Here is a 12,485-nt window from a genome sequence, read left to right as displayed (position 1 = left end):
CTCAAGTGGTAACGTGCTCGCCTGGCATGTGCGGGGCGCTGGGTTCGATGCTCAGCACCATATAAGAATAAAAAAATAAAGATGTTGTGTCCATCAAAAACTAAAAAATAAATATTAAAAAATTTTTTTCTCTCTCTCTTAAAAAAAAAGAATGAAATTCTTAATTTTCAGGGTATTGAGGGTCTCTCTGTGTGTGTGTTGGGGTGTTAATATGAGGTCCTTTTTCTTTTTTTTTTTGGTACCAGGGATTGAACTCAGGGGGCACTTGGCCACTGAGTCACATCCCCAGCTCTGTTTTGTATTTTATTTAAAGACAAGGTCTCACTGAGTTGCTTAGCTCCTCAGCCATTGTTGAGGCTGGGTTTGAACTCATGATTCTCCTGTCTTAGCCTCCTGAGTTGCCAGGATTATAGGCATGCACCAATGTGCCCAGCTTTTTTTTCCTTTTTAATAATTTTTTTAAAAACTTTTTTTTTAAATAATTTTTTTTTTTTTTAGTTGTAGATGGACAGAATGTCTTTAGTTTATTTGTTTATTTTTATGTATTGCTAAGGATCAAACCCAGTACCCCACACATGCTAGGCAAGTGCTCTGCCACTGAGCTACACCACAGCCCTTAAAATGTTTTTGAGATGGGGGTCTCGATATGTTGCCTAGGCTGGCCTTGAATTCACAATCCTTTTGCCTCAGCCTCCTTAATAATTGGGATTACAAGTGTAACCCCTCCTCTCTCCAGCTTGACATTCTTTTGGATTCATGCAACAAAGTGGATGAGTGAAAACAACCAGTCACAAAAGACCACATAGAGTATGATTCTATTGGTGTGACATATTCACAATTATTAATGAAATGTCATCCAGAATAGGCAAGTTCATAGAGAGGAGATTGGGGAATAAGAGGTAATGGTTATGGGGTTTCTTTTTGGAGCGATGGAAATTCTCTGGAATTAATGGTGATGGCTGTACAATATTGTGAATATACTTGAAACTACTGAATTGCAGAAATCTATTTGTAAAAACCCAAACCTGTTTGGGGGTGTAGCTTGGTGATAGACTGCTTGCCTAGCATGTACATGGCCTTGGGTTTGATCTCCGGCACTGCAAAAATAAAAATCAAGAGAGGAAGGGACTTTTAGAAGCCTTTTGAATGAAATAATAACTATCACTTTACAGTTTCAAAGTGGAGAGCACATAAAAAAACAATTGTAGAATGCAGTACTGTGGTTGGAGTGTCTCTATCAAAATTTATGTTGAAGAAATTTTTTTTTTTTGTGGAGGTACTAAGGATTGCTAAATTGTTGGGGGTTATGCTAATTGCTGAGGCTTGCCTTGAATTTGTACTTTTTATGTCTTAGCAAAACAAACAAACAAACAAAAACTTTGATTATCAGAGCCTTAAATGTTTATTATAAAAAATTTAGATAATATATATTTCTATTTCTTTTTCTGAAGTATGTCATAATTTAAAAAAATAAACAGGTCTCAGGATAAAGCTCACTATTTGCTTAGCATGTGTGAGGCACTGGGTTTGATTCCTAGTACTGCAAAAAACAAAACAAAACAAGCAAAACCCAAAGGAACAAAATTCCTCATACCAATCAATACCAGAGATGATCAAAGTTGACATTTTGGAAGGTATATTTCCTCTTTGTCTTTGTGTTCTGTGTGTTAGAGAAGGAGAATGAACTTATCAAATGCTTGTTATGTCCCAGGGAGTATAGAAAGCCCCAAGAGTATGATCTTTAAAGATGCTTCTGTCTTTAAGAAGCAGGTCTCTAAATGAACTAACTAAAGGAGTGTCACAGATTTATATTCTGCTTTCATATCAAGCCTCTTCAGAACCTCATGGAGGAGGAAAGAACTGGGCAAAGAACCTATGGTAAAACACATGTGGCCAGAATGCCACTTATGCTTTTCCTTGAGGCAGTCTGGGCAAAGAGGAAGTACGAATTATAATTTATAGACTGGCAAATGATTTCATTTTCATTTGGTATATTTTTGCCCGAGTTCTATTTCCATAATGAGCTTTCTGTGACTTGCCCAGGTGGATTCTCTGTCCTTTCTGCTTCATTTCTTGTGTGAATGAATCTTCATGGATTGTTTGTACATACTGCAATATTTTTCACATTGACATCATGTGCTATAAACTCCAAGAGGGCAGGGACTAAATCTTATTACTGCCAATATTACAAGGACCAGAGTATGAGCTGAGTAATTGTTTAAATGAAAGAAAGAAAAGAAATATGCTTTTTAAAAGACAGTATTGAGCTGGGTGTGGTGGTGCATACCTATAATCCCAATGGCTGGGGAGGCTACAGCAGGAGGATCGGAAGTTCAAAGCCAGCCTCAGCAACTTAGTGAGGCCCTAAGCAACTCGGTGAGACCTTGTCTTCTAAATTAAATATAAAAAAGGGCTAGGGATGTGGCTTAGTGATTAAGTGCCTGGGGTTCAATCCCCACATACCAAAAAAAAAAATAAATAAAAATAAAAAGTGTTAAAACACATAAAATTTACAATAGGAAACCACCATGCCCAGCAATAGGAAACATTAAGTGTGTAGTTCAGTGTGTTAAGTTTATTTACACTGTTGTAAAACAGATCTTCAGGAACTACTTCATTTTGCAACACCAAAATCATACATCATTGTTTTTTTTTTTTTTTTTTGGTAGTACTGGGGATTGAACCTATGGTGCTTTACCACTGAGCTACATCACCAGTTCTTTTCTATATTTTATTTTGAGTCAGGGTCTTGCTGAATTGTTGGCCTTAAACTTGGAATCCTGCCTCAGCCTCCTGAGTTGCTGGGATTACAGGCGTGGGCCACTGTGCCTGACTGCATTATTATTTTCTAATGCAATTATGTTTTTTCTCCTCCTGTTTCAGGTGGTGTTCCGTTCTACGTCAGCTATGGTTTACATATTTATTCAGATGAGCTGTGAAATGTGGGATTTTGATATTTATGGTAATGTTCTCTAAGTGCTGATTGTAACTGCCACTAGGTAGAGTTTTCTGGTTTTCTCTAAGTTGCAGTCATTTTACAGTAAACTGTTGACACTCTTTAAAGATGTGCCTTGATGCTAAGGTAGATAGACGGACTATATGTAGAGAGATAAATTTTATGTATGTATGAAGTTGAGAAATAAATTTTTATATATATATATATATATATACACACACACACACATATATACATATACACATATGTATCTATAGTCTTTATATTTATGCATAAATATATAAAGTTGGTATATAAAGGTTATATTTTTGTATGTTTGTATATATATATATATATATATATATATATATATATATGTGCGCCACCACGTCCAGCCAGACCTTGATCTTTAAGTATATAATGAAAAGTTAGAGTGCCAGGGGCAATGGCACATGCCTGTAATCCCAATGTTTTGAGAGGCTGAGGCAGGAGAATTGCAAGTTCAAAGCCAAGCTCAGCAAAATGAAGCATTAAGCAACTAAGTGAGACTCTGTCTCTAAATAAAATACAAAATAGGGGTAGAGATGTGGTTCAGTGGTTGAGTGCCCCTGAGTTCAATCCCAAGTACCCCCGCACCCCCCCAAAAAAGTTACAGAGTGACAACTCTGGTTATCAACAGATACAACAGATACCTTCTTTGATATTTTACATTTCTTTTTCTAGCACTTACAGAAATAACCAAATTTATTTTATTATATTAGAATTAGGACATAATGAGAACAATGAAAATGCTAGATGCTATGTCCAACATATTAGCCTTATGGTACATGATATTCAAATTTGTGTTTAGCAAAATTACACATTAATGTTTGCTCTGAGTTGACAAGGTCACTTATGCATAGCAAGAACTACAGATGATAATTTGTGAATTCCCAGGGTCTATCAATTCATTTGCTAATACACTCTAAACATCACTATGAGCATAATCATATTTGGAGGTTAGGTTGTTCTCATTTTGAGATATACTGTATTTATCAATAATCTAGGCTTTTTTTCTTTTTTAATTATTTTTTTTTGTAGTTGTAGATGGACTGAATGCCTTTATTTTATTTGTTTATTTTTATGTGGTGCTGAGGATCGAACCCAGTGCCTCATGCATGCTAGGCAAGTGCTCTACCACTGAGCTACAGCCCCAGCCCCAATAATCTAGGCTTTTTTTCCAAGCTAACATTTTACCTTGAAGCCATGGCCTACAACTAAGGGAAACAGATATTAAATTTGGCTTGATAGAAAGTCTAGGATGAAACAAATCTCCTTGTACTTTTGGCTTTTATGATCTTGTTTTAAGGTCTAGCAGAGTCTACCATTTTCTCTTTGGTCTCATTTCTTTTATTTTTTAGAGAAGAATGAAAGCAAGAAATAAGGTTAGTTCTCATATTCTTACTATTTATTTTCAGGGGATCTGTATTTTGAGAAAGCTGTGAATGGTTTCCTTGCTGATCTATTTACCAAGTGGAAGGTACGTTTCTTCTTCTACATTAAGTCTCATTGGATAAATATTGGTCAATGCAGATTTTTTTTTTTTTTAATTAGAGCATTACAGTTATAGTAGTTGGGTTCATCACATGCTAGGGATTTGATTTCAATCCCTATTTCCTGCCCGCTTTTTCCTCCCCTCTTTCCTCCTCATATTCTCCTTCCTGTGCTCTACTGGTCTTCCTTTTGCTCCTCTATTTATTTTTCATTGGTACTTTCTACTTATACAGAAAGTTGAAATTCCTTCTGGTACATTTATGTATTCATATAACATGATTTTGTTTAATTAATTCCACATTTCTTCCCCTTTTCCATCCTTCTTCCCTCCCTTTTGTTCTTCTTTGTTCTACTGATCTTTCCTATTATTTGTGATCTCTAATCCCCTGCACCACTCCCCCACTGCTTTCTTTCCCTTATTTGCTCTATCTTCCATATATGAGAAAAGACATTTGACTCTTGATTTTCGCTGGCTTATATCACTTAGCACTGGCTGGGGATGTGGCTCAGTGGTAGAGTGCTTGCCTAGCATGTATGAGGCCCTGGGTTCAATCCTCAGCACCACCAAAAATACACAAAAAAGCAATTCGTATATCACTTTGTATCACTTAGTGTGTTATTCTCCATTGCCATGTATTTGCTGGCAGATGCCATTATTTCATCCTTCTTTATGGCTGAGTAAAACTCTATTGTATATATATATATATATATATATATATATGTGATGGGCATCTGGGCCGATTCCATAATTATGCTGCTATAAACATTGAAGTGGCTATATCACTATAGTATGCTGACCCCTAAAGCTCAGGAAATAAAACCATCTCAATAAGTGAGATGCCATCAAATTAAAGCTTCTGCAGAGCAAAGGAAATAATTAAGAGTGTGAAGAGAGGGCCAACAGAATACAAAAATAATCTTTGCCAGCTACTCCTCTGACAGTGATTAATATTTAGAATTTATAAACAACTCAAAAAACCCAATGCCAAAAGAATAACTCAGTCGATAAATGGGCAAAAGAACTAACCAGAAGTTTCTCAAAAGAAAAACAAATGACCAATAAATATATGAAAAAAATGGTTAGCATCTCTAGCAATCAGGGAAATGCAAGTCAAAACTATTCTAAGATTTTATCTCACTCTAATTAGGATGGCAATTATCAAGAACACCAGTAGTAATAAATACTGGTAATGATGTGGGTGAAAAGGTACACAGATACATTGTTGGTGGACTGCAATTTAGTACAACCACTTTGGAAATCCATGAGAGATTCCTCAAAAAAATAGGAATGAAATCACCATATAACCCACTTCTTGGCATTTACAAAGATCAAAAATCAATGCAGATTTTTAAAATGGATTGTTTCTATTAAATTGCTTTAAATTAAGCTATGTTACCTAAAACTTCAACTCTAAACTAAGTATCATTTCAATATAGTAAAGAGTATTTATGAAACCCATAGCTGATATCATACTCAAGTTTGAAATAGGACTGAAAACTTTAACTTAGAATCAGGAATAAGGATGCTTGCTTTTGCCGCTGGTATTCAACATTTTTCTAGGAGTTCTAGGCAGAGCAACTAGGCAACAAAATAAATAAAAGATATTCAAATAATACAATCAATCAACAAATATTTGAAAAAATGCCCATCATCTCTAGCAATCAGAGAAATGCAAATCAAAACCACTCTAAGATATCATCTCACTCCAGTCAGAATGGCAGCTATTATGAAGCCAAACAACAATAAGTGTTGGCGAGGACACTCATACTTGGCTGGTGGGACTGAACATTGGTGCAGCCAATATGGAAAGCAGTATGGAGATTCCTTGGAAAACTGGGTGTGGAACCACTATTTGACCCAGCTATTCCTCTCCCCAGATATACCCAAAGGACTTAAAAACAGCATACTGTTTTTAATGTTTATAGCAGCACAATTTACGATAGCTAAACTGTGGAGCCAACCTAGATGTCTTTCAGTGGATGAATGGATAAAAAAAATGTGGCATATACACGATGGAATTTTACTCAGCATTAAAAAAAGAACAAAACCATGGCATTTGCAGGTAAATGGATGGTTTTGGAGAAGATGATGCTAAGTGAAGTCAGCCAATCCCCCCAAAACAAATACCAAATGTTTTCTCTGATATAAGGCGGTTGACTCATAGTGGGGTAGGGAGGGAGAGCATGGGAGGAATAGATGAATTCTAGATAGGGAAGAGGGGTGGGAGGAAAAGGGAGGGGGCAGGGGATTAGCAAGGATGGTGGAATGTGATGGACATGCTTATACAAAGTACATGTATAAAGATTTAGATGTGTGTTGGGGCTGGGGATGTGGCTCAAGCAGTAGCACGCTCTCCTGGCATGTGTGCCGCCCAGGTTCGATCCTCAGCACCACATACAAAGATGTTGTGTCTGCAAAAAACTAAAAAATAAATATTAAAATTCTCTCTCTGTCTCTCTCTCTAAAATAAAAAAAAAGATTTAGGTGTCAATATGCTTTATATACAAACAGAGATACAAAAATTGTGGTATATATGTGTATTAAGAATTGTAATGCAAAAAAAAAACGCGTTACTTTAGGTAGATGGAAGTGAAAGGAGGGGAAGGCAGGGGATTTGGGGATAAGAAAGATAGTAGAATGAAACAGACATTATTACTTTATGTATATATGTAACTGTAGGACCAATGTGATTCTATAATATGTATACTCAGAAAAATGAGAAATTATATCACATCTATGTATGATATATCAAAGTATATAAGTGCATTCTACTGTCATATATAACTAATTAAAACAAATAAAAAATTTAAAAAAAAGATATCCAAATAGGAAAAGAAGTAAAACTTATCTTTGTTTTCCAATAACATGATCCTATATGTAGAAAATCCTAAAAATCCATCTACAAAAAATTTATTAGTGCTAAATCAAGTAGAGTTTCTGGATATAAAATCTTCACAGAAAATTGATATTTGTATACCATCAAAGAACAACTAAAAAAGGAAATTAGAGAAAGCATTTACAATAACATCAGAAGGAATAAAATACTTCAGGAAATAATTTACCCAAGGACTGGCAGGACTTGTATACTAAAATCTATAAAACCTTACTGAAAGAAATTAATAAAGACCCAAATAAAAAGAAAGAGAGCTTCTATTCACAGATTGAAATACTTGATGTTGTTAAAATGACTATACTACTCAAAGCAATCTACAGTTCAGTACCTTTTTGCAGAAATGGAAAAGTTGATTCTAAGTTCATGTGGAATTTCAAGAAATCCTGAACAGCCAGAAACAGTCTTGTAAAGGAGAACAAATTTGGAGGATTCAAATTTAACTAATTTTAAAACTTACTACAAAGCTACAGTCATTACAACAGTGATACTAGACTAAAGATACACATATAGATCAGTAGAATAGAATTAAAAGTCCAGAAATCTATGGTAGTTGATTTTGGATAAGGGTTTTAAGTTCATATAATTGGGGAAAGAACAATATCTTCAACAAGTGGTCTGGGACAACTGTATATCCATATGGAAAACAATGAATTTGGATCCTTACCTCAATCATATACAAAGATTAACCAAAATTAAAGACCTAAATATAAGAGCTAAAACCTTGAAACTCTTAAAAAAACACTTGAGGGAAATCTTTATGATCTTGGATTTGGCAGGGCTTCTTAGATATTTCAGCAAAAGTACAACAAACTGAAGAAGAAATAAATAAATTAAACTTTGAAAATCTGGGCTAGGGTTGTGGCTCAGTGATAGAGCGCTTGCCTAGCTATTGTGAGGCACTGGGTTTGATCCCCAGCACCACATAAAAAAATTAAATAAACAAAGGTATTGTGTCCATCTTCAACTAAAAATATTTTTTAAAAAATGAAAGTTCAACAGAGTTGTAGTTCAGTGGTTGAGCATGTGCTTAGCATGTACAAGATCCTCTGGTTTCAATTTACATACACACACACACACACACACAGGCACACTGAAAACTTTGTGCCACAAAGGACACTAGCAAGAAAGTGAAAATAGCATTGAGAAAATATCAGCAACTTTTAGAACTCAAGAAGTCACACTAATTAATAAATGGACAAAGGACTTGAATATATATTTCTCTGAAGAACATATACAAATGGATAAGTATGTAAAAAGGTGTCCAAGTATTAGTCATTAGGAAAATACAAGCTAATACCACAGTGAAATACCACTTCACATTTGCTAAGACAACTAATTATACATACATACATACATACATATATGTGCATGTGGGTGTGTGATGCTAGGACTTAACCCAGGACCTCATATATGCTCTACCATTGAATCACATTCCCAGGCTCTAGAAATACTTTTTTTTTTTTTTTTTTGGTACCAGGGATTGAACTCAGCGGCACCCAACCTCTGAGCCACATCCCCAGCACTGTTTTGTATCTAATAATACTTTTTTATAAAATGAAGTATGTATAATAAGTATTGGAGAGAATATGGAGAATTTGAAACTCTTATATATTGTGGCTGGGAATGTAAAATGGTATGGCCACTATGGAAAATAAGTTGTTATTTCCTCAATAAATTAAATGAAATTTCTGTGTGACCCAGCAGTTCCATACTTGGGAGTGTATAATCATTCCTCATTATCCATAGAGTTCCAGGTCCTTCTGTGGATACCAAAATCTTTGGAATGGATGTTCAAGTTCCTTATATAAAATGGTGTAACTTTTGCATAAAATCTATGTGTCTTTCCGTATACTTTAAATAATCTTTAGATTATTTACAATATGTAATATAAGGTAACCACTGTGCAAATAATTGCTGTGTTGTATTCTTTAGGAAATAATGGGAAGAAAAAAGTTTATACATGTTCAGTATGATGAAATTTTTTTCTTTTTTTTTTTTTTAAAGAGAGAGTGAGAGAGAGAGGGGGACAGAGAGAGAGAGAATTTTAACATTTATTTATTTAAGCTCTCGGCAGATACAACATCTTTGTTTGTATGTGGTGCTGAGGATCGAACCCGGGCCGCACGCATGCCAGGCGAGCGCGCTACCGCTTGAGCCACATCCCCAGCCCCGAAATTTTTTTCTTGAGTATGTTTGATCTATGGTTGGTTATTTGTGGATAGTGGATCCATTCATATGGAGGGCAAGTTATACTTGATAGAATTGAAAACATATTCACACAAAAACTCATATGTGCATATTCTTTTTTTGTGTGTGCTAGGGATTGAATTTAGGGCCTCATACATGCTAGGCAAGTTACTCTACCACTGAACTATACTTCCATCCCACATGTATATCCCTAACGACATTATTCATAATAGATAAGGAGTGGAAACAACACAAATATCTGTAAGCTAATGAGTGAATAAATAAAATCAGGAATATCCATACAATATAGTATGTTCAGCTACAAAAAGGAATGAAGTACTAATATATGCTATGACATGGATGAATATGTTTTTTTTTTTTTGGTACCCAGGGGTGCTTAACCACTGAGCCATGTTCCCATATCTTTTAAATATTTTATTTAAATATAGTCTTGCTCAGTTGCTTAGGGCCTTGCTAAGTTGCTGTGGCTGACCTTGAACTAATGAGCCTCCTGCCTCAGTCTCTTGGGTTGCTGGGATTATAGGCATGTGCCACCAAGATGAATCTTGAAAACATGCTAAATGGGAAAATCTAAACAAATGACCACATAAAATTTCATTTGCCTGAAATGTCCAGAATAAACAAATATATAGAGGTGAATAGTAGATTTGTGGTTGCAATGGACTGAGGGTGGAGTGACTATGACATGGAATTTCCTTTTGGGGTGATGAAAATGTTCTGGAACTATGTAGTAGTGATGGTTGCACAACACTGTAAATGTAGTAAATGACACTAATAGTACATTTATGTTACATTTATTTTACCACAATTTTTAAAAACCTACAAATTAGCTGACCTTTATTTCACATGGAAACATCATCCTGATCAAAAAAGTATTTCAGGTCATATTATGTAGTGGAAAAGAACATAAAGTTATGCCCCCCCCCAGCCCTTTTTTTAAAAAATATGTTTTGAGACAGCGTCTTGCTGAGTTGCTTAGGACCTCATTAAATTGCTAAGGCTGGCCTTGAACTTTTGATCCTCCTGCTTCAGCCTCCTGAATTGCTGGAATTATAGGCATGTGCCATCAGCCTGATTAGCTTTTTTTTTTTTTTTTTTAAATTTTTTTTTTAATATTTATTTTTTAGTTCTCGGCGGACACAACTTCTTTGTTGGTATGTGGTGCTTAGGATCAAACCTGGGCCGCACGCATGCCAGGCGAGCGCGCTACATCCCCAGCCCCCTGATTAGCTTTTTAATCTTGGAGAATTATTCAGTCTCTCTCAGCATCACTTTCCTTTTCTGCAAAATGGAAAGAAAAGTAATCTCTCTTTTTCCATCACATGAGTCAAGAAACTCTTCTGCCCACTCTAGTGCATTGTGACCTATTTTCTGTGAACCTCTTATATCAAAATTTGACAAGAATGTTGACTTTGGAGTATTTGGAGTTCAGTAACTTAGTGGGTAGCTAATGAAGCTCTGTTCTTTTCTAGTCCTCCGTTCTTGGTACTGTGACTTGTATTTAGGAATTTCTGTACACTTGAGATACAGCCATAGAAGAACATATAGTGATATATAGTGCATTAAGTTGTATGCCTATATGGTGAATACTGAATTATATGATTATAAAGTATTGTTGGGATAGAGATGGGGTTGGAAGAACTGAAACTGAGCTTACTAACTTATTACAAGTAGCCACATTTCACATCTGTCTGTAAACACCCTTCTTTTAGGATGTTATCTCCAGACTCCATGGAAATGTTTATTCTCAGTAGCTCTCACTCCCCATCTAAAAGATAATTTATGCCCTTGGCTTATACCTCCATTTCTCCCCCAGCCCCTATTCCTCATGCTACAATGGTGATTAGATATGGAAGCATTTTTGATCTTGAATCCAATACATCGAGTGCTATTCTTCTTCCCTAGATTGAAGTCTGAGGAAATTAAAAAAAAAAAAAAAAAAAAAAAAAACACAAAAAATACACTACTGTAAAACAAATGCAAACATCTTGAGTTTTAGATACTGGAATGACTGATTTCATGGTAAATTAAGAGTTGGAAGATAGGAACATTTGCATATTGGTGATTTGTGGGTTTTCAAGCACTTTGTACATTCCTGGGGCTTTGGGTAACTTGCGCAAGGTCATGTGTGGTAAGTTTCAGAGCCAGGACTTGATCAGTCTTCTGACTCTCAGTAGTGCTCTGTCCTATACTATGCTTTCTACAATTATATGACGCCATTACTCAATTCTGTGCACTATTGCTGAATCTCCTAAAATAGAATATTGTGTACATGCAGGCCGCTATATTGTGAAGTAAGTGAAATAAACTTGAGCCCTTTTATTCTCTACTTATGCTTAGGAGAAGAATTGTAGTCATGAAGTGACAGTGGTTCTGTTTTCTAGAACTTTCTATGATGCAAAATCTATTGGTGAGTAATTTTTTTTCTTTTTTAGTTTTTGTTATTTATTTGAGACTAAAATCTATGTTGCCTAACTCAAACTCCTGGGCTCATTCGTTCCTTTTGCCTCAGCCTCCTGAGTAGTAATTGGGAATTCGGGTGCACATCACCTTGCTTGGTTATCTAAATTTATCTCCAGCTATTCTTTTCATCTTCTTTGTATGAGAACAGGGTAAAATAGAAAATAAAATAGCATAGTATATCAGTGTATGTAAGAAGTCTGTAGGTTGTGATTCATCATAAAACGAACGTAATGGATACACAATTATCTTCATATTTTTGTTATACAAATCTTTAACCCAGAATAGGAAGCTTACAAAGCTGTGAATTTATTTTTTTCAATATGCTCTACATACTACATTGGCTCTTTTTCAGATGAATTTCCTGAAATAAATCAAGCCTCAATTCGACAGGATCACAAAGGGCGATTCTATGAAGACTTTTACAAGTATGTTCGGGTACTTCACTATGTATG

The 12,485-nt window shown here is 35.3% G+C and overlaps 1 protein-coding gene and 1 non-coding gene across 30 annotated transcripts in view; both read left to right on the top strand.

Annotated features, from left to right (window-relative positions):
* Depdc5 (DEP domain containing 5, GATOR1 subcomplex subunit) overlaps positions 1-12,485 on the top strand; it is a 155,764-nt gene that overhangs the window by 21,584 nt on the left and 121,695 nt on the right. For 25 of the 29 annotated variants that reach the window (XR_013434977.1, XR_013434980.1, XR_013434979.1 and 22 more), the window contains 4 exons: positions 2,884-2,962; positions 4,393-4,454; positions 11,911-11,980; positions 12,386-12,458. Coding sequence is in view for 25 of the 29 variants with exons in the window: in XM_078039550.1 (XP_077895676.1) it covers positions 2,884-2,962; positions 4,393-4,454; positions 11,911-11,980; positions 12,386-12,458 (284 nt within the window). In the remaining 4 variants the exon portion in view is untranslated. Of the gene's footprint in view, positions 1-2,883; positions 2,963-4,392; positions 4,455-11,910; positions 11,981-12,385; positions 12,481-12,485 lie in introns of those variants that run through there. The other 4 variants (XM_078039555.1, XM_078039556.1, XM_078039557.1 and 1 more) reach the window with 4 other exon arrangements.
* Positions 4,964-5,035, top strand: Trnaa-agc (transfer RNA alanine (anticodon AGC)). The gene has a single exon. It is a non-coding gene; the product is annotated as a tRNA-Ala (tRNA).

This window comes from Ictidomys tridecemlineatus, chromosome 2 (genome assembly GCF_052094955.1).
Source record: "Ictidomys tridecemlineatus isolate mIctTri1 chromosome 2, mIctTri1.hap1, whole genome shotgun sequence".
Lineage (NCBI taxonomy): Eukaryota > Metazoa > Chordata > Mammalia > Rodentia > Sciuridae > Ictidomys > Ictidomys tridecemlineatus.
Note: the sequence above shows the minus strand (reverse complement) of the source record. Positions and strands in the feature narration are given on the sequence as shown.